The sequence below is a fragment of the Protopterus annectens genome, chromosome 3.part0 (assembly GCF_019279795.1).
Source record: "Protopterus annectens isolate FY-2018-M chromosome 3.part0, PAN1.0, whole genome shotgun sequence".
Classification (NCBI taxonomy): Eukaryota; Metazoa; Chordata; order Ceratodontiformes; family Protopteridae; genus Protopterus; species Protopterus annectens.
Genome location: NC_056731.1, coordinates 1607703311 through 1607729289, shown reverse-complemented (window position 1 = coordinate 1607729289; position 25979 = coordinate 1607703311). Strand labels below are relative to the sequence as shown.

The 25979-nt window shown below is 40.4% G+C and overlaps 1 protein-coding gene across 1 annotated transcript in view; it reads right to left on the bottom strand.

The window, feature by feature from the left end:
• The window catches only part of LOC122797139 (F-box only protein 43-like), a 222399-nt gene that overhangs the window by 153784 nt on the left and 42636 nt on the right, over positions 1-25979 (bottom strand). Inside the window, exon 3 of the mRNA XM_044065938.1 lies at positions 503-605. Within this exon, the coding sequence (XP_043921873.1) occupies positions 503-605 (103 nt within the window). The remainder of the gene's footprint in view (positions 1-502; positions 606-25979) is intronic.

The following is a 25979-nucleotide window of genomic DNA, read 5'->3' as shown; positions in this document are numbered from 1 at the left end:
CAAACATTCAAGAGGAGTATAGCACTCCTCCAAGGGTGCATGTCTTCTTTTCCATCTCATTTGTGCTTTTCATGAACAGAATAGTACCATGTAAGAAGTGCAAGAACATGAGGGTTGCATCACACCAGTTTTATACATATGATCCTGACTAAACACGAGTTCACATTACATATGTTAATCTAGATAGTGAAGCCCAAGGCAGAGTTAGAGGCACATATTAAAAAATATGCAAGGCTTAGTGCTGGCAAACTTGCATTCCCCTGAGTGTAAGAAAGAAACACCGTCAGCACAGATTATACAGTAAACTGCTCTATGTCCAGTACAAGAATATAGCAAGACTTGTGAAATAAACTTCAAAAATAAAACTAAGAATCATTTAAAATGACTTCACTATAAAGAGAAAAGATGCAACATCTTCTACACATCTGTTTTGAACACAAATAACCAAATAACAGGGATAAAACTTTAATAGCCTGATATGAATTTATTACAGATATTATACCTCAGATGATGCCTTCAACTGCTTTAGATACAGTTTCCTTTTCTGAAAAGTGTTCTTATCCTGATAAATGATCTCCCGCCAGATTTTGCTTACTTTACAGAAACTATAAAGAAAAAAAAAATTCCATAAATTTCAGCAATTAAATCTTCAATAAAAGACAAACTGACAATTTATCAGGCTACAAATGAAATGTAAAGTTATTTTTGCAGAATGAGTAGAGGAATCAACGACTATCCAACCACATAAGGATGACTGATACGGCAAAGATGAAGGGCTCAAGAGGATATAGGACAGGTGATTGGGCTTGGGGGGGAAAAGTCAGAAAAAAATCAGCTGTACAGTAATTAACTATATAATCATGTGAACGGAGATTTAGGTTTTCCTCCTACTAACATAAGATGTATGCACACATGGTGTACATGCTTCAGCCAGCATGTCATACTCCAACCAGGAGTATAACTGCAGCCAAAATATTGCTAAGGCACAGAGAAAAAAGATCAAAGATGTAAACCAGTTAAAGAGAGAGAAAAGATCAGAGCTTGTAATTATTCACAAAGTATGTTTTTAAAATATTATACAACCACAGGATTTTCGAGGAAGAGATGCCTGCAGCTGCATAAAATGAGTATCATATCTCGCACATGTGTTGTTGACGGCTAGCCTGGTCCAACAGGGTTGGTAAATTGTCTTTTACCAGTGTGTGTGTTTGACTGCTATGCATGTAAATCCACAAACCCACACCATTTTCATCCTAAGCAGTATTACATAAATCATTCAATTGCTGCCTTTTTTTTAAAGAAACATCATTATTAAACCATCACTTACTACATAGGCAATCATACATTTATACAAATGAAAACAAACTACACAGACAAAATCCTAGTTGCAAACATTTTACATCACAAACCAAACTGACACACACATCTCTTCCATAACGGAACTTTCTTTCCTCAGTAGAATTCTTACAGCAGTACTACAATTGGTTAGTAACCCATGCACTACTCTGGCAAATACAGGATGGCGGGTAGCTAAGATACCATCCTCTGCTGAAATGGTCTATCTCTAGGGTGATGCTTCACGTGTTGTTTCTCAATCAGCAGTGAAGCTTTTCCATTGTTGGGGCCAACTTTGCTCCAACCTCTCTGCATCTCCCCACAACTGCAGCAGGTTCTTTGCCCTAATTCCCCTTCTGGGGGAGTCACCGAGAGATGCTCTAGTCCACATTTGGCCCTTCGGTCTCCTTTATGCTTACCCCCTGAACCTCTTATTCCCAAATTCTTACAGAAGGCACTTCGGTAGAAGAGCACAGTTATCCTCATTGCCATCTTTTGGCCTCAATTGTGGTTTCCTTTCCTTTGGCCTCACCTTTGTTATCCACCATGGATACTGGACCTCAGTACAGACCTGCTCTCTCATTAGTCCGGGCTGGATTATCCAGATATTAAAGGCCTCAGGTTCACAGCATGGTTTCTCCAGTTCCACTGATAGCCCAGGCTTTCCTCCCCAGTCTGACAGATACTTCTCTCTTCCCACAAGGCCTCTACAAGGAAGATCTATAAAAGTAAATGGAGAAGATTCTCTATCTGGCTCTATAGAAATAACTCGACCCATCACGGCTCCTACTTCTGCTGTCCTAGCGTTTTTTCATCTATTTTTCAAGAAGGAGCTCGTTTCAATACTATCAAAGTACAATCGACAGCCATATTAAATTTTTACTCTGATGAAAACTGCTTCCTCATTATCCTCTTCAAAATCATGCAAGGTTTTTCTCCACGTCTGTAATGATGTGGTGGCAACTTGATCGCAGGTACAGCAGGTTGACTGGAGCACTATGGGCAGGGGGAGAAGCTCAAGAGTTGGATCTGAGAGTCTAGTAAATGTGGCAGACTCTGGTCAGAGATCGAATCTGATACTCATCGTTGAAGAACAAATGAAAAGGACAATATCAGAGTATGTCATTATTGTGTCTTCTAAATTATTCCTGTCATAAGTGCAGTGGGCTAGTTATTTGGACAATGTCTGTTCAGTCACAGGGAGTGCTTTCATTCAGAGCTAGTCAGGCTCCTTGATGACTAGTTCTGTCCAGATAATATTTCAGATGTCTGTGCACAAAAAAGTTTAAAGTCATTCTCTTATGTTCCTGTTGTGGAAAGACAAACAGGTGCAGGCAGTTTCAACAAAGCAGCTAAATAAACTCACAAGCATGAAAGAAGGATTACCTTTTATTAACATCCTACCCAACCGAAATGCTGCATGACAAAGTTTGCATCTTCGAAATAATTCTGTCGGAGGTCATTGACATTAAGAAAAATGTCAATGAAAAATATAGGTCCACCAAATTTGCAGACTCAATGGCTCAAATCAGGGGAAGAACAGCATTTCTATAATATAATTCATATCTAAAACTGAGAAAAGTGAATGCTGAAGAAGCCTTAAAAGCAAAATTTCTTTTAAGGTTTCGTCTGCATCACAATTAGCTGTATGAGGTGCTTGATTTAAGGCTGAGGTATGAGTGCCTGAAAATGCTTACCAGTTACATCTCTCTCGCTCTCAAAGAATAGACAACTGCCACACATTTTCTTCACAATTCCTTCTGCTGTGATTGACTGCAACAAAATTCACACCATAATAGCTTGCAACTCAGATATCCTTCTTGCAGAGGTCAGAGAAATTAGAAAAGCTGTTTTCTAGGTTAAGAACGGTTCAAATAGAACAAGTCTTAGCATCTGTAACACAAAATTAAGATCTCAAGAAGACATTGGTTTACTTGGAGGCCTCTTGTCCAAAATCCCCTTTCAAAAACATTCAACATGAGAATGTATGATGGGCACATGTGCTAAAATGACTGATAAATGAACCTTGAGGAAAAATAAATGAAGGCAATAATAAAGTAACTTGCACAAATATTGTAAAATCAGAGAACTAGTCCTGAATAGGTGCTGATTATGTTGTTGACACCAACTAGAAAACGTTTTCTATTTGCCATTATGTGATTTTTTTTTACTAGAAGGCTTTCCTGCCTCCATTAGTATCTGCTCTATTTACTCAGTAAACAGCTGCCTAAAGGGAATCAAGACCCCATCATGGCAGTCAATTGAGGTTGATTGGAGTCTGGGTGTATCAAATACCCTCGATCTTATTTGAGTAGATCTATTCTGTGAGGAACACTCACAAACAAAAAATAGAGACGACCACAAACCACGAGATGAAAATAAGTCACCGTCTTTAACTGTTAAAACCCACAAACGACTAAGCGCTTTCACCTTCAAAGACAAGGCATCATCAGAGTCAAATTTGCAACACAGAAACTATCAATTAAATATCTTCTGAACTTAGTAAAGCAACCAATCACTCCTTTTCCCTTTCTCATTAAACAAACTAAGAACCAACCACACATTGATAAATCCAAGTAAAAGCTATGTTAAAAATGCAAATGCTTAAATGTATATATAACTACTCATTTATGGGATTTGAACTGATATCACAACAATAAACACATTGCCTTCAAGGATGAATAAATAACCTATAGTTCCTTAGCCCTTTGTTTCAATATAAGACCCGGAGAAACTGTAGAAATAAAGTCGAAGCTGCCATTTCACCATTTATAATTTTAGTGAGTTAAATCTTAAGGATGTACATCTGATTTGCTCAGGGGATTTCGTTCATGCCTGCTTTCAAAACAGATGTAGCGGATATATTAACAAGTTTGAAACTTTTTATGAGACAGTTGAACCTGAGGTTATTTGTTTTTATGGACAGCCCATTTTAAATTTGAATGGGGGAAGTAACAAGTTAAGATGCAAAAGTATTTATTCCTCCTAACAACTCAGATATCACACTTTTTGAAAAAATGTGTGAAGTTGAGTTTAGGAAAAAGGCAACAGACAGTTATAGACAGCAAGGTAACCTTACACAAGAAGAAAAGGAAGCCCTAAGAGAATTAGCTAAGGACAGAAATAATAGAATAATGAAACCGGATAAGGGTGGGGGGTTGGTCATTATGGCCCAAATTGATTATGTCTCAAAGATGTTTGGCATACTTAATGACCCCTCCACATATACTAAGGTTTCTAAGAATGAAGTCAATAGAGCTTATATCAGAACTGACTAATTTTTATTGGATGCTTTGTTCCAGGATGTCACTGATCAAGTTGATCTAAAATTTCTGTCACTGGACAATCCAGTAATACCCAAATTTTGGGTATCCCCAAAATACACAAAGATTTACACCCCTCCCCCCAATTAGACCCATAGTGGCAGCTAAAGGATCAAAAACAGAACCTTTGGCAGCATGGGTCAATAAATGGGTGGGTCCAGTGGAAAGGGAAACCAAACATATTCTTAGGGACTCCTGGCATTGCCTTGAAAGGTTAAGACAGAATACTGATGGGAGGAATTACACCTTTTTAACTATAGAGATGATTAACCTGTTTTTGGTTATTCCGCATTCAGACTGACTGGACATGTTCCAGGAAAGTCTACATAATACAGGAATAGTTGCAGAGATAATCAATTTTTTTGTAGAAATTATTGACATTGTGCTAAAAAACAACTTCCTAACTTTTGAAGGAGTTTTATTCCATCAATTTTCAGGGGTAGCAATGGCTGCAAGGTGTGCCCCTATTTTTGCAAACCTTGCGGTCTTAGAGTGGGAGAAAAGGCACATTTTTGATTCACCTTATATGCAAAAATAGATTTCTGGACGATATCCTAATTTTATGGCAGGGGGATGAAAAGGAAGCACTAGAGTTTGTAGAATATTTGAATGCTACTACTTCATTTTTGAGGTTTACTAGTAAATGGAACCCTAATGCGATTGCCTTCTTAGATGATATAAGTGATGAATTAAATAGCACAATTTTTAGAAACCAGACTTAGTCTAATACCCTAACTTCACTTTAATAGTTGCCATTCCCCCACTATAAAGGAAGAGTATTAAGGGTCAAACGGTGAGGTTATCCCATTTGATTAGTGATGACACAACATTTAAGGAACAATTGTATGTTCTGACTGGAATGTTCATTGAAAGGGGATACCCATTGAAGCTTCTGATTAAAATCAAGCGAGAAATCTTGTCAAAAAGGAACTCTTCCTTTGGACCCATTCTGAAAGGGTTCAACAGCAAGATAACCAATATGAAGAATAGAGATGGTGATGTTATGGTATTGAGGTACAACAAGCAATCTCCCAATCTGGTCTCTCTTGTTAAAAAGAAGTTATGTCCTCACCGTAACGTTCCATGTTTGCAGTCCATCTCGCCTTTCATTCTTACATATGGGTTCGGAGCAGATCCTTGGCTCCGACTCGGCCGATTACAAAGCTCAAAGTCTCTCAGTTGGCTCATGGCAAGGTAGATATCCCATAGTGCACTAGTAAGAATCCCCAAATCTTGTTAGCTTCTGTCTATAAAAGTGACAGAAGGTATTTCCACAACAAAAAACAAAGATGAAAGATCTCCAACCCTAGGGAAGATAGACTACCTCGCCTCCAGATCCTCCAAGGATACATTGACGAGGGTAGGTGGGTGGGTTTGTAAGAATGAAGGGCGAGAATGACTACAAACATGGAAAGTTATGGTGAGTACATAACTTCTTTATGTTTTGTAGTCCTATCTCGCCTTCATTCTTACATATGGGACAGCGTCCCTAGCACCTTTTTCGTGGGTGGCTCACGGGAATATACTCCTAAGAACCATGGAACCAAAGGAGGCTCTGCCCCTGGAGGCCAAATCTAATTTGTAATGAGTAATGAAAATATGAGGGGTAGCCCAAGTTGCTGCTGCACATATACTGTCCATTGGAATTCTAGCTTGAAAGGCAGCATATATGGATACACATCTGGTAGAATGAGCTTTAATTTTAAACAAGAGTTCCTTGTCATTAGAAGAGTAAATAAAAGATATACAATTTGAAATCCAGTTTGATAACGTTATCCTGGAGACTGGCATACCTTTTCTAGTCTCCGAAAAGGATACAAACAATTGGTCTGATCTCCTAAACTCTTTGGTTCTACGTAGATAGAACTTTAACTGTGTACATCAAGTTGATGGAACTTATATTCCGCTTTGTTTGAATGATTAGGAAAAAAGACTGGCAAGTTCAATAGTTTTATTCATATTAGACTGAGAACAAAACTTGGGGATGAAGGACGGATTTGTACGAAGGGAGACTCTGTTAAACCAAGTAAGGAGGTTTGACAAAGTGCTTGCAGCTCTGACACTCTTCTGGCAGATGTAATAGCTACTAGAAAAATGGTCTTCCATGAAAGGAACTTTAAATCACAAGTATGTGAAGGTTCAAAAGGTGGAGAGGTAAGTTTTGAAAGAACAAAATTTAGATCCCAGGGAGATGCAGGTTCTTGAAAGGGAAGTCTTAGCAAGGTAGTGCCTTTTAAAAATGATTTACACAATCTGTGAGCCATAAGATTAGGTTCATGTTGTCCCAAATGACAATTGGAGACAGCTGCTAACTGAACTTTGATTGTAGCAGCAGCTGATCCCTGATGAAAAAGTTTGATTAGAAATTCTAACACTAAAGGAATGGAAGCTGTGTATGGATCTATGTTTTTAGCTCGTGCCCAGAGAGAAAATCTTTTCCATTTGCTAGCGTATAATTTTCTAGTAGAAGGTTTGACAGAAAATGTAAGGATATGTGTAACCGCAGGAGGGAAATCATGAAGCCTGACAAGGGATGGAAGTGGTGCAGCCACGCTGTCAAGTTGAGTGTGTGGAGAAAGGGATGGAACGTGCCTGACATGCGTCAGAAGGTCTGGTACTGTCCAGATTCCATGGATCATCCAGAAGGTGAGGCTCGTGAAAGGGGAACCAAATCTGACGAGGCCAGTAAGGAGTGATAAGAATCATTCTGCTTCCCAAGGTCTTTGCTTTCTGGATCACTTTTGATATTAGCGGAAAGGCATAAAGAAGTCCCGAGGGCCAATTATGGACAAGTGCGTCTCTCGTGTGTCCCCCCCCCCCCCCGGGGGGGGGCGTAAGGGAGAAGTAGCTGCTGCATTTGGTGTTCATTGGGCTGGCAAACAGATTGCAGCAAGGCTGTCCCCATTTGCAGAAAATTTGTTCCGCAACTTTCTGATTTAGAGACCACTCGAGAGGGATCAAGATTGCCCTGCTGAGCTTGTCAGTTATCACATTGGTTGTTCCCGGGATGTGCGTTGCAACTAGAAAGCGTTGGGAAGATATCGCCCACTGCCAAACATGAAGAGCCTCTCGACATAGACGGTAGGATCTGGTTCCCCCTTGTTCGTTTATTTATATACCATACCACTGACATTGTCTGATTGGATTGCTATTGTCCCTTAAGGAAGAAAGTCGTGAAGTGCTTGCAACACTAGTAGCTCTGCTCTCATCTCTAGGACACTGATATGCAAGTGAGCCTCATGTTTTTGTCATGTGCCTTGGACTGTCCTTCCTAGATAATGCCCACCCCCCCCCTATTTGGGAAGCATCCGTGGCCACAGTAGCAAGGGGCTGGGGAGGAATGAACGGTGTCCCTATCTTTAAAAAAATCTTGCAAAAGGACCTTGGTTGGTGGATCCAGTCCAATGAAGGTCCTTTTGCAAGATTCTGTTATTAAAATGGGATAAGACAGAGGCAGTTGTTGAAGAGACCACTGGGAAGAGTAGTCATTGTAGAACTCTATGTAGTCTGGCTAGTGGAACTAGAGTTATAGTAGAAGCCATGGTTCCTAGAAGTTTGAGCATTGTCTTCGCTTTGACTTTGTGTTGGGGAAGCAAGCTGCATATTTATTGTCTTAAATTTTGTATTCTGTCTGAAGGAAGGCGAGTCATCATTTGTTGAGTCTTTCGGCTTTTCCCGGTTAGGGGTCGCCACAGCGGAACTCCGGTCTGCTAATGATTGGTAGTTGATTTTTACATGCCGAGTTACCAGCCCTGACGCACAACCTTCAATGAAGGTATGCCCATTCACGCATGTCTCCACGTAGAAGACGCTCTAGCTGAGAATCGAACCAGACGTCTTACTGTGAGGCGACAACGCTACCGCAGCACCACCAAGGCGAGTCATCATTGCAACCGTCTATTTCTGCGCCTATAAAAGTCACATATTGAGAGGGCGACAAGGCAGACTTTTCCCAATTTATAGTAATCCCTAGCTGAGTGCAGACTCGGATGGTTGAATCCCTGGCTTGTAGAAGTAGGTGACTGGTGGTGGCAGTCAGGAGTCAGTCGTCCAGGTATGGAAACACTTGGAATCCAAGATGTCTCAAGTGAGCTGCTACTACCGCCATGCATTTGGTGAACACCCTGGGGGCTGTGGCGAGACAAAAGAGCAGAGCACGAAACTGGTAATGACTGTCTCCCAGCCAGAAGCATAAATGACTCCTTGATATGACTCCTTGATGCTCTGTCCATTTTTATGTGGTATGACTAGAAAAATGTAAAACTCACTACTGAGGTAGCAGTAAGTAAAAATACAAATGAAGAAAAAATCAAACTGCTACTCCACGGCTGATAGTTCAGAAAATACCAAGGGTTAAACTTCTCTTAAACGTTTTATTAAAAGACCATTTATGCTTCAAAATTCACGTAGTCTGCCCTAGCAGCTTATAAAAACATATGTCACTTTTATAAAAGCGTGAGAACCCTTCAGTTCTAAATAATGATATACACCATATTCAAAACGCTTCTCAGAACGTGGTTAAACCAATGACGGTTAGCCACCGTATTAAATTCCTTTAAAATAAGAGTCCTTTCATATGAAAGAATATATAGCTACAAAAATATCAAGTCCATCAATTAGCTTGCAATGTTGCCAACACTCACAGCATACTATCAATGTTGCTGGTTCAAACAATTATGGAGGTATCAAGTACGCCAGTTGACAAACTATTACTGGAGCTCACAGTACACTTTCGGCACTGCTGCACTTCTCAGTTAACAGCAAAAGAAATTCGAAGGTATCAAATACACCAATTAGCTCACAATGTTATCAGCACTCACAGTATACTTTCAGCGTTGCTGGTTTGTGCAGTTACGAAGGTAACAAGTACGCCATTTAACATACTGTTGCTGGAGCTCACAATATACTTTCAGCGTTGCTGCACCTCTCAGTTAGCAGCAAAAGAATTCCCATCAAAATCTTAAATGGTACTGATATTATAGAACTAAGTAGTGTCACAAAAAATGTAAAACACCAAGTAGTCGTAACAAATGACATTCGATACGCCAGTTAACTTAAACTGTTACCAGAACTCACAGTACACTTTCAGCATGGCTGCACTTCTCGGTTAACAGCAAAAGAAATTCGAAGGTATCAAATACACCAATTAGCTCACAATGTTATCAGCACTCACAGTATACTTTCAGCGTTGCTGGTTTGTGCAGTTACGAAGGTAACAAGTACGCCATTTAACATACTGTTGCTGGAGCTCACAATATACTTTCAGCGTTGCTGCACCTCTCAGTTAGCAGCAAAAGAATTCCCATCAAAATCTTAAATGGTACTGATATTATAGAACTAAGTAGTGTCACAAAAAATGTAAAACACCAAGTAGTCGTAACAAATGACATTCGATACGCCAGTTAACTTAAACTGTTACCAGAACTCACAGTACACTTTCAGCATGGCTGCACTTCTCGGTTAACAGCAAAAGAAATTCAAAGGTATCAAATACACCAATTAGCTCACAATGTTACCAGCACTCACAGTGTGCTTTCAGCGTTTGCTGGTTTGTGCAGTTACGAAAGTAACAAGTGCACCAGTTAGCTTATACTGTTGCTGGAGCTCTCAATATACTTTCAGCGTTACTGCATCTCTTGGTTAACAAAAAAAGAGAAGAAAGGAATTCCCATCAAAATCTTGAATGGTACGGATATTATAGAACTAAGTAGTATCACAAAAGATGTAAAACACCAAGTAGTCGTCCCAAATAACATTCAAATGTTTCCTTTCTTCTCTTTTTTAACCGAGAGATGCAGTAACGCTGAAAGTATATTGTGAGCTCCAGCAACAGTATAAGCTAACTGGCGCACTTGTTTTTTTCGTAACTGCACAAACCAGCAAACGCTGAGAGCACACTGAGTGCTGGTAACATTGTGAGCTAATTGGTATATTTGATACCTTTGAATTTCTTTTGCTGTTAACCGAGAAGTGCAGCAATGCCAAAAGTGCACTGTGAGTTCCGGTAACAGTTTAAGTTAACTGGCGTATCGAATGTTATTTGGGAAGACTTCTTGGTGTTTTACATCTTTTGTGATACTTAGTTCTATAATATCAGTATCATTTAAGATTTTGATTGGAATTATTTCTCTGCTGAGAGGTGCAGCAACACTGAAAGTATATTGTGAGCTCCAGCAACAGTATAAGCTAAATGGTGTACTTGTTACCTTCATAACTGCACAAACCAGCAATGCTGAAAGTATACTGTGAGTGCTGATAACATTGTGAGCTAATTGGTGTATTTGATACCTTCAAATTTCTTTTGCTGTTAACTGAGTAGTACAGCAATGCCAAAAGTGCACTGTGAGCTCCGGTAATAGTTTAAGTCAACTGGCATACTGGATACCTCCATAATTCTTTGAACCAGCAACGCTGATAGTATACTGTGAGTGTTGGCAACATTGCAAGCTAATTGATGGACTTGATACTTTTGTAGCTATATATTCTCTCACATGAAAGGACTCTTATTTTAAAGGACTTTAATACGGTGGCTAACCGTCATTGGTTTAACCACGTTCTGAGAAGTGCTTTGAATACGCTGTATATCACTATTTAGAACCGGAGGGTTCTCACGCTTTTACAAATGTGATATATGTTTTTATAAGCTGCTGGGGCAGACTACGTGAATTTTGCAAGCATAAATGGTCTTTTAATAAAACTTTTAAGAGAAGTTTAACCCTTGGTATTTTCTGAACCATCAGCCGTGGAAGTAGCAGTTTGATTTTTTCTTCATTTTTATGTGGTAGTACACATCTTGGAGGTCTACGGAGCACATCCAATCGTCTTTCCCTAACAGAGGGAGTATAGCCTGCAGTGTTACCATTCGGAACTTGGACTTCTTCACCGATTCATTTAACTTGCTGAGATCTAAAATGGGCCTCCAGTCCCCTGTTCATTTTGGCACTAAAAAGAATCTGGAGTAAGTTCCGAATCCTATCTGGTCTGCAGGGACGGTTTGGATGACTTTCTTTTGAAGCAACTTTTGGACTTCTATAGTTGCTTGATCCTGGTGATTGGGTGGAACATCTGGGATTTTCTTGGTGGGATGAGGTGGAGAAGAGAAGGGAATGGAGTATCCTCTGGAAATTATTCTTTGTACCCACTTGTCTTGTGTGATGTCGTGCCAGGCTTCTGGGTACAAAGATAAGCTACCCCCGACTGGCTCCAGAGAAGCACAGTCTGGCCCCACTTCAGGAGCGCTGACATGGATGTCCATGAAAGGAATCACAGCCACCCTGGTTTTGTTGCCCCACCTCGCCTCTAGGGCGACATCTACCATTACTTCCTCCTCTGCCTCTGGAGAAGGAATCACCTTATGTCTCTGGGAAAAATCTCGGAGATTTCTTGAACCACATTTTCCCACCTCTCTGACCCTTAGGGTATTGGTCTAGAAGGGACGGAAAAATGTACTCCCACAGCAGAGAGAGTTCTCCCTTCCTGCTCGCATCTAGTGAGTGTGTCTTTTACCTTTGGTCCAAACAGAGAGGAACTGTCAAAGGGGGCATTGGTAAATGTAGATTTGAAGGGCTCCGGAAAATTACACAAGCGCATCCAGGAGCATCTCCTAAAGGAAATTCCTGAACCCGCTGCCCTGCTCGCTCCATCTGCTGCGTAAGATATCAGCACAAACAATGGAGTTTAAGGCAGACAACTGAGCAGTAACCTTCTCAGGGACTCCTTCAGTTAAAGTACTTTGGACAGCATCTACTAGCTCCTTTATGAGATCTTTTTGAAGTCTAGTGAAATGGGTGAGGTAATTCAGCAATCCAAGTGTAAAAGCCACTGAAGAGAAAATTCGCTTCCCTATCTGTCCATCGCTCGAGACTCCTTGTTTGGTGGATGGACAGATTAGGAAGTTTCCGCTAGTTCCTTCTTTGTGACTGCTGCCACCACCATGGCATCTACAGACTCACCTTTAGTCAAAAACTCTTTCTCTTTGTGGCTGACAAACTTGTTGGGCCTTCTGGGGACTGGTTCCACGGCATCAGGAGTTTCCCCACACCTTTCACCTGACTATATCTAACAGCTCATCGAAAGGTGGAGACACCCAAGTGGCTGAAGGTCGAGACCCGAAAGCCTTCAGGTACACTGACTCCTCATCAGAAGGGGTGACAGTGGGCCAGCCACCTCTCTGTTTCAGGATCTCTAGGATATCTACGAAGGAGGTATCAGAGGATGACCTAGGGGACCCTTCTGACTCAGAGGTCAGTGTCAGAGGTGATGGACTCATCAGGAGTCTACATGCTTCCTCTTGCAAGTTCTCTTTGGAGGAAGCTCATCAGAAGGGTATTCTGGGGAGGTCTCGGAAGACTGGGGGCTCCAGAGGCTGTGGGTGTCTGCTGTCGAGAGAGAGATGGTGCAGAGACAGAGGTCGGAGCTTGAGAGGGAAGAGCATCAGTACTCTTGTGTGGAGCTGAAGACCTAGACAGCACGCTCATCTCGAAGGCAGATCTCTCCAGCTCCGAGGATACCCCTGGTTCTGAGGAAACGGAAGTAGCCCTCTGGCTCCAGAGTGATAGTCTCTGAGCTCAGCCGAGCCGACGCACCGAGTGGTAGGCTCAGAACTGAAGTTCGGGTACGAGCGTCCCTGTTTGGGGCTGATTGGTGAGCTTCGGGCTCCTCAACACCACGGATGACACTGAAGTGTCAGAGCAGAACTTGGCTCTGAGACAGACAGTAGGGGTGCTGGAACCGATGGTTCCACAACAAGCGGCACAGATAGCTCTGGCTCCGAAAAACCGTCATGGCTCGGAGGAGGAACAGAAGCAGGTAATATGGCCTTTGATGGCTTCGGGACTGATTGGGTTGGAGCCGGCAATAAATTTGCTAGCGTCGATGACAAAGTCTAAACATCACTCTCTCTACATCCTCTTCAGAAAGACTCTTGAAGGATCTGGAAGACAAGGTAGGTGATCGAGATCTCTGTAAAATCGGAGATCTTGGTGTTGGGAACACCGGTAATAAATCTTTAGACCTGCTCCAAGGTAAGAGTTCAGTAGTCTGCTCTGAAAAACTTGGGGCCGAGACCAGAGTGTCAATGTCAATAACCTCGACCTGCTCCGAAGCAGAGGAGCTGAAGAGGTAAGAAGGTTTGTCCAGTTTAGTAATTTTTTGTGGCGGTCCAGATAAAAACAGTCGGTGTGGGAGACCGTCTTGACTGACTTGACTCTCTTTTTTAGAAGAGGGAGACCTGGAATGAGATGAAGAGCTGGCTAAATCCTCCTCAAAGGAAGGTTTAAGGAGACCTTTCAAGATCAAATTTGTTCTTCCTTTCCTGGAGAACCCAAGAACTAAAGGAGTGGCAATAGGCACATGTCTCCTGAAGATGTATGTCTCCCAGGCAATAAACAAATACTATGTCCGTCCGGAACATTTTTTGAGAACATTTAAGACACTTTTTAAAACCTGGTTTTTGATCCTTAGATTCTTTAGACATATTGTCACAAGTATAATCACAAAAAAGAAGAAAGGACAAGGTCCTGTACTTAAACAGGCCTAGCCCTGCTCAAGAAAAAACACTGCACACAAGGAAAAACAACAGAGGACAAGGTCCTGTAACTTAAATGCCCTTAGCCCTGCTCAAGAAAGGAAAACACTGCACATAGGTAAAAAAAACAAAAGAGGACTAGGTCTTCTAAATTAAATGGGCCGAGCCCTGCTCAAGAAAAGAAAACACTGCACACAAGGAAAGGCAATAGAGGATTAAGTCCTCTAACTTAAATGGGCCAAACCCTGAAATGAAGGGAAGGTTTGAAAGAGAACAAGCAAGCAAGCAAGCAACAGACACAGCTAGAATAGGTCCCGACTAAAAAACGGACCTATGCCTAAGAAAAAATGTAGTAATAACTAGCACACATAAAGAAGGGATACCAGTAAAGAAACAAGGCCTGCGGAAGCGACTGCCAACAATTGAAACACTTTGCAATAAAAGTTAGAAAAACACTAACTAGTACTACTAGGTAACGACTGTAAGCTATTAATTATAAACTATCTATAGTCAAAAGGAACTACAATAACAATTAGAATTAGCAAACTATCCAACTTAACCACAGCCCAGAAAGACAGCACTTCTGAAATTGTAGACGCGGCAAACGAGATCTGGGGATTCTTACTAGTGCACTATGGGATATCTACCTTGCCACGAGCCAAATGAGACACTTCGAGCTTTGTAATCTGCCAAGTCGGAGCAGAGGATTGGCTCCGAACCCATATGTAAGAACAAAGCCGAGATAGGACTACAGAACATCAATTGTTGGGAAATCTGTTTAGAACAAGAAACTAGGTAGTAAGCCTCAGGTGGTGTATAGTAGAGGCAAGAACATCAAAAATATTTTGGAAGGACACCCAGATGATATAAAATTGAGGAACCATATGTCAAAAATGTTTAAATGTGGAGCATGTAGGTACTGTAAATTTATTAATGATGGCCCATATGTCTCTGCAAGTAGTTATGACTATACTTTGAAATGTCCCGGAAAATGTAATTGTAACATCTATGGTAATATATCTGGCAACCTGCACATCATGTCCGGGCTTTTATGTTGGTAAAACTGTGCGTAGACTGAGACAGAATTAGTGAACATAAAAGGGCCATCAAGAACAAAAGTTCACAATGCCTTATACATGCACAGTATAAAATGTAAGAACTTTAAAAGATTTGTCTTTTTTGTTATCAAAAGGGTCATAATAGGGGACCAAGGGGGTGATGGCAAATTGGAGGTTGAAGTAAGGGAGACTAAATGGCAGCTTCGACTTAATTCTACAGTTTCTCCAGGTCCTAACGACAATACATCTTTAGCCCCTATATTGAAACAAAGGGCTAGGGAACTATAGGTTATTTATTTATTCATCCTTGAGGAAGGCAATGTGTTTATTGTTGTTGTGATATCAGTTCAAATCCCATAAATGAGTAGTTATATATACATTTAAGCATTTTCATTTTTAACATAGCTTTTACTTGTATTTATCAATGTGTGGTTTTAGTTTGGTTAAATTAATGAGAAATGAAGTGATTGGTTGCTTTACTAGGTTCAGAAATTTAATTGATAGTTTCTGGGCTGCACATTTGAGTCTGATGATGCCTTGTCTTTGAAGGCAAAAGCGTTTGGTCATTTCTGTGTTTTAACGTTTAAAGATGGTGACTTATTTTCACCTTGTGGTTTGAGGTTATTTTTTGCGTTTTATTTGCCTGTTGGCAATTTTCGTGTTTTTATCATTCTGTGAGGAAACTTGTGGTAACTGCCCCTTGCCATTCATTAAGAAGGAAGAACTACAGTTACCTGGGCCAAAATGAAGTCACCACAATGATCTTGGAGGATTCCTTCTGGATCTTCAGAGGTACCTTGGATCTCAGCGGAAAAGCATACAGTAACATTCCTGTCCAGACCTTCTTGCATGCAGTCCTGAGCAGCACTTGCCAACTGATTATTCAGAGAGGAAGGAAATGGGTCTACGAGACGAACTCCCCCACAGAGGGATCAAATATTGGAAGACACCCTGATCTAGTTTGCATATACGAGGGTCTGTCCTGTTCAGCTTGTCTGCCAAACCATTTTCCGCCAACAGAATTCAGGATGCCTGTAGAGTGATATTGTGCTGTCACACAAAGCGGGTTAAACCTGTTTCCTCTTGCTTGTTGATTTACCACATGACCATTGTATTGTCTGTAACAAACTGAAGAGGTCCTGGGGATCAAAGATGATTCAGAGAGTTGAGTGCGTTGATCAGGGCAAGCATCTCATATTTATGCAATTGCATCTGTCCTAGGTGTCCCACACAACCTGCAGTACTATCCCTCCTGAAACTGCTCCTCAAGCTAAGCCCAAGGTGTCTGTGATGACTGGTTTGGAACATGGAGGGAGAAGGTGAGACCCAAATTTAGGGATATTTGCTGTCTCCACTAAGCAATTTCTCTTTCATTAAACCCAATCTCTGGGATTTGTAAAAGAAAGGAAGCTGATGCTAGGAACAAAAAGACAACACCCATTGCATATCCCACAAACGGAGTCTTGCCAAGGTTATCATTATCATGAGAATCATATATGCCAAGAAACCCAAAATCCTGATGATTTCCCTCACAGTGACTGAAGTCAGAGTGGAAAACCTTAACAATAGATCAAGATATAGGTCTATTTTTTCCTGTGGAAGAAAAGCTCTTAGAACCGTGTCTAGCCGACACCCCAGGAACACAATCCTGCATGAAGGATTCAGAAAGGACATTTGAATGCTCTCTTGGAATCCAAGCTTGTGTAAGAGCTCTCTCATCCAAGTGAGAGATTTCTGACACTTAGAAAAAAAACTCTACAAAGATAATCAAGTCATCTAAGTATAGAAAAATGTGGATACCCTGTAGCCTGTAATGAGTTATACACATTGGACTACCCACTGCACCAAGAGTGTTCACAAAGGGTAGGGCGGAGAACTCAATGTGAACCAGACACACACAAGGTAAATAAATGTTTGAAGTCTGGATGAGAATGAATGTGATGAGAAGCATCTTTTATATCTAGTGTTACTAGAAAACTTAAATGAGGAAGAGTAACAGGATGTGAAGTGACATCATTTTAAACGTGGGCACAATCACAAACGGGTTTAAGAAAGAAACATCTGGAACTGTTCTCCAACCATCTTTCTTCTTTGGCACTAAAATTTCCTTGAACAGAAACCTTTGCAAACTTAGGAAGGAGGAACTGGTTCAATTATTCCCTGGAACAGTATGCGTGAAGACCAGACGGAAATAAAATAATCTGCTCTGGTGGATGAGGAATAACTCCCTGGCATGGATAAATTTCCTCTCACTGCCAACAGCAACCTTGGATGAAAGTTTGACAAATGTGTAGTAAAAATCAAATCAGTTACCAAACAGAAAAGTGAAGATTCAAACTTGCTGAAAGAGAAAAAGGGATTGCCAAGCTAGGAGGAGGGAACAGTCAACCTAACTTGTTGGACTGTCCTTGGTTTTGGGGGGGGGGGGGGGTTCCTAAATTCTTTTTGGAACACCCTTGCCATTTTACCAAAACTAGAAGAGGGCTAAGAGAATTCCTTTGAAATTTTGAATAAAAAGGAGAGCAGAAAAATATTTGAGATGCCCTGAATTAACTTACTCCTTTCATCACACTTTTTGATCAGCTCTGCAGCAAAGGAACCAAAAAAGTGAATCGCTATCCGAAGGAGAAATGAACATGGCATTCATATCCTCCTTGGAGGTTCTGAGAATGCAGCCAAGCAAACCTCCTCACACAAGTACCAGATGAAGCCATAGCCCTGAAAGTAGTACAAATGAGTACTACATACATACACAATTTTCCCATACCCATCAATAATCGGGCAGGAAAAAAAAAAAAAGAGCACTCTCATTTAAAATTACAATACAGTCTCCCGACAGTCCACTAAAACAGACACCTAACTTTAAAAAACTTTCCCAAACAGGAAAGTGTTGTCAATTTTATCTCCAAAGGAAACTTGCCTGCCCAGCAAAGGAACAGCAAAAGCTGACTGTTGATCCTCAAAGTACTCTTCGGCAACAGGAAAGCTCTGAAGGGCTTGTCACCCAAACTTATCTTTTTAGTAAGGTCAGCTCAAGCTGACTAATGGTTTGGGAGAGTGGAAGCTACCCAGAAGCTTTGGAGGATTGCCATCTGTTACATCCTTTGCAAATTATTACCAATATATCTTAGGCTACCGAAGCAGTGACTGATATGAATAACATCTCTTAATATTAACAGGTTAATCCTTCAATACTATCCTGTTAAGGAACATAGCCTCCTAAAACTCAGTATCACCATTTCTCTGAATTTTATACTAATGGGGCATCAGGACAGAAAATAAAAATCTAGTGTATGAAACAGAATATATAAAAGGGAAGCAGGGTAGGTTGCCACTGTGAAACACAAAGCTTCAGCTATCTTCTGTTCTGATGAGTACCTTGCCCAACTATACTGGAGTAGGTCATTGTCCCTTGCTTTCATTCGGAAGATGGGTAAAACAACTTTCACATTCAAAAGGTAGACAAAGTATGTGAAATGTCCTATTAGAAACACTTTTACAGCACTGAGAAAACCGTGCTTGGCCAGTGTATAAAATGAGCACAATGCAGCAGGTAATTCCATTCAGCTAACAATGTCTGAATGATGCAGGCAATTTGGACAGTGCAGCAGCTTTGCAAAAGGCTGCAGCACTTAGTCTTCTGAAAGAGGCAGGGAAAGCCCTAGATGTTCCAGTCAACTGGGTTCCGACTCTAAAAACTTGGTTTCCTTCTGGAATCAAAGGATCCAGTGCATGCAGCTATTTAGTTGAAAATTGTTTCCCTAAAAGGAATTTCAACTTGTTACCTAAATGTTGATCAGAGTTCTTGGTTTATTCCCATATTTCTGGAAGTCTCCATGAACTACCTCATAGGACCAGTCTTTTGCAAGGTGGATTGGACACTCTAAATTGGCCCTAGGCGTGAGTGCATGCGTGTGTGTGCCTTCCATGGAAGGTTGGGCGCTGGTCTGGCAACTCAACACCGTAAAATTCTACTGCCAATCTTGAGTGGACAGGCGATCCGCTGTGGCGACCCCTAACCGGGAAAAGCCAAAAGAAGAAGATTTATGCATATTTGTGGTATGGGGATAGAAAGAGGATACCTGGAACTCTGAGATCAGAGCAAGGTCTGACAATCTTGTGCATGAAAGTAGGGGCAACAGAAAACAGAAAAAGGTGTATGCTTCAAAACACTCAAGTCTCAAACTCATCCCTTCTTGCAGGCATGACAGCCAAAGACACTGTGTACCTTGGTTCAGAGGGAGGCTTTGACAAGGTTTCTAGAACAAAGGCCGTTATATAGAGGGTTGAAATGTAAAACTCCTTTGTGAAAGTACAGCTGCTATAAGGAAGCATACTTATAACAGTAGCCTTTGAAGAGAAAGTCATCATCAGTAAAACACCTGGGTCAATTCCACATTGGCTTATCTTCTTTCACCAGGTACTGACTTTGGTTCCACACTGGAATGTATTAATGTAGGTTTTCATGTGGTCTCCTTATATATATCCTATGCTGCCTGGCAAACTCTTGGTTCTTAAAACCAAAATTCCCTAAAAGAGAAGGACTATGGTAGAAAATGACCCTCCTTATGTGAGAGTAAGTATCAATTTTAAGTGCAAACTTTAAGTACCACCTGTACCCATATGTGCAGATGGCAAAGTACCATGTGCACCCATGCACTTCAATTTTTCCAAAAAATAAATTAGGCTTAAAACAGAAATTTACAGTTAAGATGGTTTAAAAACACAGCCTAGACTTCCTAAGTTCAAATACAACAGATGAAGAAATAAAACTTGCAATGGAATTCGGATACAAAAAAGCCTGCATTAAAATCATTCTGTGTGTGTGCGAGCGTGTGTATATAGAGATGTGATCATATCTAGAATTAGACAGGCTGCAGCCAACTGGCAAAATGTGTCAGGGGTACTATGACAGAAGAATGCCAAAGAAGCTGAAAAAGTAGTGTGCACAAAATTCCTCACATGCTCCAGGGATCTAAACCTTGTCATCACAATAAACAAAACATGCTGGTGGGATAGGTTCCTGACCCAGAGACTACCCAGACTCTGGAATAGACTGTCTATACATGTCAAGTAGAGCACCTCTTTGGCCCTCTGCAGAAGGAACCTTGACAAATGGATGGGAGAAAGGAAATTCACCCCGGGATGACGTCAGTTGCCCTGCTAGACAGGGGTCCAAGAAGTAGATAGTGTGGGAAGAAATAGACAGGGAATTGTTATTGCTAGGCTTGTATAGGCCCTAGGGCTGATAGCCTAGTACCAACCTATGACCCTATGAACCTATAAAACAGTGGTGTGACCAGCACTGTGGTATGATACAGAAACCTGGGTAGTGAAAGCAGAGTAGTTCAGAAAGCCTGAGGCAATGGTGTGCCTGAAATGGGTGGCAGGATGCACACTGGGGAACAGCAGGAGAAATAAGCACAGAGCAGAAGCCCAAGTAACTTCAACTGCAGAGAAGGTCAAAGAAAACACAGGATGGTGATTCAGGCACATGTGCAAGAAATCAGAAGATAATCTGGTGAAGATGAGTTGGGACAGATAGGAAGAAGGCAAAAGGAAGCAAGGCTAACCAGCAAAGGGATGGATGTAATGTGTGAGAGAAGACTTGTGACAGTCCGGTGTGGTTATTGAAGGTAGGACAGTAGCACTGAATTGAGAGAGATGACAGCAATTGTGGCACCCTGATTCCATTTAGAAAATGGGAAAAAGGGGTTAATGAGCACCCACCCGTATTAAAAGAATAAGAACTAACCATAGTCCTTGGTTAGCTAAATCTACTAAGGAAATAACTAGGGATAAAACCTGGAATCTACAGCATAAACATGAGTTACTCAGATGTTTTAAAGTACAGACAACTTCATAATCAGACAAAAAAGCTTGTATCCAAAGACGAGAAGAATATTGCTTGAACGTTAAAACAAATAAAAAAAAAAAACCCAGCAAAAATAACCAAAAGCTTTTCTGGTCGTGCATTAATACTCTCCTAAATCCTGACGCAAAAACTAATCCTTGCCCCTAACCAGACAAAACATCAGAACAAATAGCATGCGCCTTCAACTCCTACTTCATAGGTACTATAGCTAATATCACAGCTAACTCCCCAAGTAATGCTCCTCTCTTTCACCACACACAGCCCCTGCCTCTTCTCTTCATTACAAGTACATTTGGCCAAACTACTACCTGGACCCACATTTTCCCTCATTTACCTATACAAACTTAGCTAAATCTAATTGCCAGAATTCAAACTTTCTACTGTTACTACAGCATTCATAAAACTTCTACTGAAATTAAAGCCCAGCTCAAGTGCAGCAGATGGCATACCCACAGAATACCTAAAAATAGCTGCAGACGCTGTTGCTTTTACCCCATTAGCATTCTCATTAATAGATCCATCCAAGAATCCTATGTCCCCAACCTCTGGAAAAAAGCAAACATATTAACTCTCCACAAAGGAGGTATCTCAACAGATATTTCCAACTTCTGCCCTATAGCTATTTTATCCCCCATTTACAAACTCCTAGAAAAATATGCACACACCCAGCTTCTATAATTCCTTCTCAAAAATCAAATCCTTTCTGAAACTCAGCATGGTTTCAGACCCGGCCATAGTACTTCAACGTCACAAATATACTTTATGGATCCTGTTAAATAAAACCCGTGACTCAGGGGAAATTGTCTCTACATTTCTGGATTTGTCTAAAGTCTTTGACACTATTTCTCACACACTCCTTTCTCAACTTTCTAGCATCGGACTATCTACTCCATCTCTAAACTGGTTCAAAAGCTACCTGACAGACAACATGCTGTAAAATGACGACACTTACCGCTGGTGTTCCCCAAGGCTCCACATTAGAACATCTACTGTTTAGTATTTTCATCAACAACCGCCACCTACCAATCCAACAAGGGTCTCTTGCTCAGTATGCAGATGACTTACTATAATCTGCTCTTCCGAAAACTTAACTGAACTACAGCATTTTACTCAACTGGCATTTACCACCGTAGAGACTTGGCTCCATCATAACCACCTGTCTTTAAACCCAAATAAAATCAAACTCATAATATTCACACCAAAGAAAAACACTCCCATTAATAAATCGCGGTTCCACATATTCTCTCTAAACACCAAAACTGAATTAGTCACCCCAACCAAACTGCTAGGTGTTATAATTGACAAAAACCTAAAATTTACCTGCAGTTGCAAAACAGCATCACCAAAACTCACAAAAACTGGGACTACTCTACAGGCAAAAATTTCCTCACTCCCCAAAAAACAAGTACTTGATTCCACTTATCTACTTCCTTCACTAGTCTATGGTGCCCCTACTAACAAACCTCGAATCCCTCCTCAAATCTAAACTTGAAATATGCTACAAGATAGCCCCATTTGCAACAATCACCACTCCACCCACCACTGCACCCCTCTAAAAACATTAAACTGGCTTGAATTCCCCACTATCTTGCTTACCTTCAGTTAACCACCACACACAAATTACTAAACCAAAGAACTGTCCTACTGTGATGTCATTATTCTCCCATTGTAACCTCAATAGGTCTACAAGATCAGAAAAACAACGCCTCCTCCAAATGCAAAAGCCTAAACTACCTGCTGGTCAACTACTATACCCCAGGGTAATAGCTAAAACCTGGAACAGCCTTCCCTCAACCATTCGAACTATGCAATGTACATCCTCCTTTTTAAAATCGCCCTGCGCACACACTTTTATTCCAAACGAACATGTAATTGCACTAAGACTCCTCTAGCCATTACCTCGATCTTATCCCAGTCTCCAGCTCTATAACCCCATTCTTTCTCTCTCTACTGTTGCCACTCAAAACATCCTACATGATCCTTCTCATATTCTCTCTCTTATTTTACTCATATACTATAACTGCTGCAGCCTGTAAATCACATCTCTCAACTTCTTGTAGCAAGAAATCTGGACAAAGCCAAAACCAAAAGTGAGACAAAGGCCCAAAAGTAGGGACAATTTTTAAATATTGCTGTTACAATCTTAGAACAGATTTTGCATTAGCATGAATTTTCTGAAGGGTATGACGTCTGAAACTAAGTGTCTGTCATTTTCTAACTTCAATCTTTAATTAGCCACTAATTTGCTTGAAAAAAAAAAACAAATTTTATGAAAAAAGGACTAAAATGTGGGGCAAAAATCTGGAAATTCTGAGAAAATCTGTACAGTTGAGAGGTTAAATGTCTTCCCCAGTTTGAAATCTCAGTTCATCTTCTGTAGGCTTAGCTTCTTATTTTCACCCATAATATATCAACTATAGTTGTATTACATTATAATTTAGTTTATTACGTGAAGCTAGTTTTTGTACATGACTTCTTTATATTCACCTATACTTCTATGTCAACTTCAGATGCAATAGTGGATATAAAATGTATACACAACCTGTTAAAATGCCAGGTTGTTGTGATATAAAAAAATTGAGACCACAATAATGCTTCAACAAAGTATTAGTTTATGAGTGTTCACACTTGTGCAACCAGCTTATTGTACATTTTTTATATTTTTTCCCCTAACAGATTTATTTTTCAAATTAATTGTACAGGTTATAGGTCACATTAAAGGTGGGAAAAGTTTTGAAATTATTTATTGTGGTTTTATTTTATCACAAAACCCTGCCATTTTAACAAGGGTATGTACACTTTTTATATCCACTGTACATTGCAATCAGTTTAAGTGCATATCAAGTGTTGTATATACTCTAAGTGTTCTACTGTTTAGAAATCTTTTCCTGCACTGGTCCTGTATATACTCAAAATGTATACGTTGATGTACTATGTATTCTATTTGGGTTACAAGTGGAGATTTTCTCCCCGGGCCTCCAGTGAAAATGGGCTCTGTTGGGCCCAGTGAACTTTCTCGGTAAACAAATGCCAAATCAATCAATAAATACATGGGGCAGGTGTGCATGGCGAGGCGAGTATGTATAACTCTGAAGCCAGTAAAGTAGCTAATTCCAGATCGAATCCTGTTTTGTACACGGGATAAAGTCGTAGTGGCAAGCAATGCGAGTTCTTTGAATAGCTGTAAAGAGAAGGGATGTGCTTTGAATTTGGATTTAAACATCAACCTTACAACAGAGAGAGCGGTAGCTGTTCCACCTAATTCTAAAGGCCCTCGAACCCTCAAATCAGTTTTTTTTTTTTTTTTTTTTTAGCAGAAGCCCCACCTATTCGGCAATAAGGGAGGAAAGGAAGGTAACGCATCAGGAAGTGGATGGCCAGGAAAGGCTCAAACAGCTCGACACTAAGGATAGGACCAGCAACAAGAAGTCGAAAACAAGTGATTTAGTGTTTAACATGTCCTCGTTTGTACTGACTGATTAAACAGGTTGTATTAAACAGAAGCATGCCCTATGCTCCTGCAGCTAAAGCGAATTTAACGAGAACTTTATTAGACCTAAAATTATTTGCCAAGAAAGCTATGTTAAGTGTTATGTTTCCAAAGAACTTCAGTATAAAACAAGCGAGAAGGTCACTGAAAATGCTTAGTCAAACACACTGCTTGTACTGTGCTGACAAGGTCATAAGGCCAAAATATGCGTATCCACAGCAAGTGGGGTTTGGCTCTATTGGACTGAAATCGTCCTTTAAAACAACGAAACAAGTCATAGGCATTCAGAATCGCCAATAAGCTGAAACACCTGATGTTCATAAAAGTCATTTGCAAATATCCCATGTGCCTCTGATACAAGAGGTTTGGGAGGTCACTCAGTGGAAGTTCTAGCTTTGCTGGAGTTTCCAAAGAACATCAGTATGTAATTATTTTAAAAAGCCTAGTGTGTTCTATCCTGATTTTTTTACCTGCGTTAGAAGCCTTGGTTAATTTATGTGAACATGATTTGAGAGGCTATACTGATAATGATCAGAGTGGTGCTCATTTTTATAACTTTGACTATAAAGAATTTGAAGCACTTATTAGGCAGCTGACAAAGGAAGGGTATAGTTGTGCTGGATAGATATAGGTATCTAGAAAGAATGTTAAATATGCTTGGAGACCATGTTTATATGAGTTTCAAGTTAACAGGTATCAATAGGGTGAACTGATGACCAGACTTAACTGATTAGAGTTTGTAAACTTATTTTGTAGTAGAACATCCGAGAATACCTATGATTTAAGGATTACACAAAGTACAAAAATGTGCTACTGGGCCCCCGTTTCAACAGACTGTATCAAGCAGAGGATGGCTAACTGAGCAGTTATCCATTTTTTGTAGAGAAACAGCTAAGACCCATTTTGGATACTATAGATACAGTGCTGAAAGACACCAGTTTTTGAAAGGGCTTTATATGAGGTTAAGAGACTTCAATAACTTTGATGACATGCTTTTTGTATTGCTTGATGTGACCTCACTTTTTACTGTAATTCTGAATGAGGAAGGGATAGAGGAGTGTTAGATTGATTCTTACATGTGAAAGTGATTATTCTAATACTAAAGTCACCTTAATCTGTGTCTAGATTGAACTGATACTTGAGAATAATATCTATGTTTGAACCAGAATAGGTCTTCCAAAAAGTGGGTGTTACAATGGGCATGGCTAATAGGGCTACAACTGTGAATGAAGGAGAAAACAAATCTGAGGTTGTGGTATCTAGAATTATTTCACTTTCTCAAAGTTAGTGCAACATCAGTATTAGTAACTTAGACATCAGTATTAGTATATAAAAGTAGCAATAGAGGGCGCTAGTAATATTCTTCTAACCC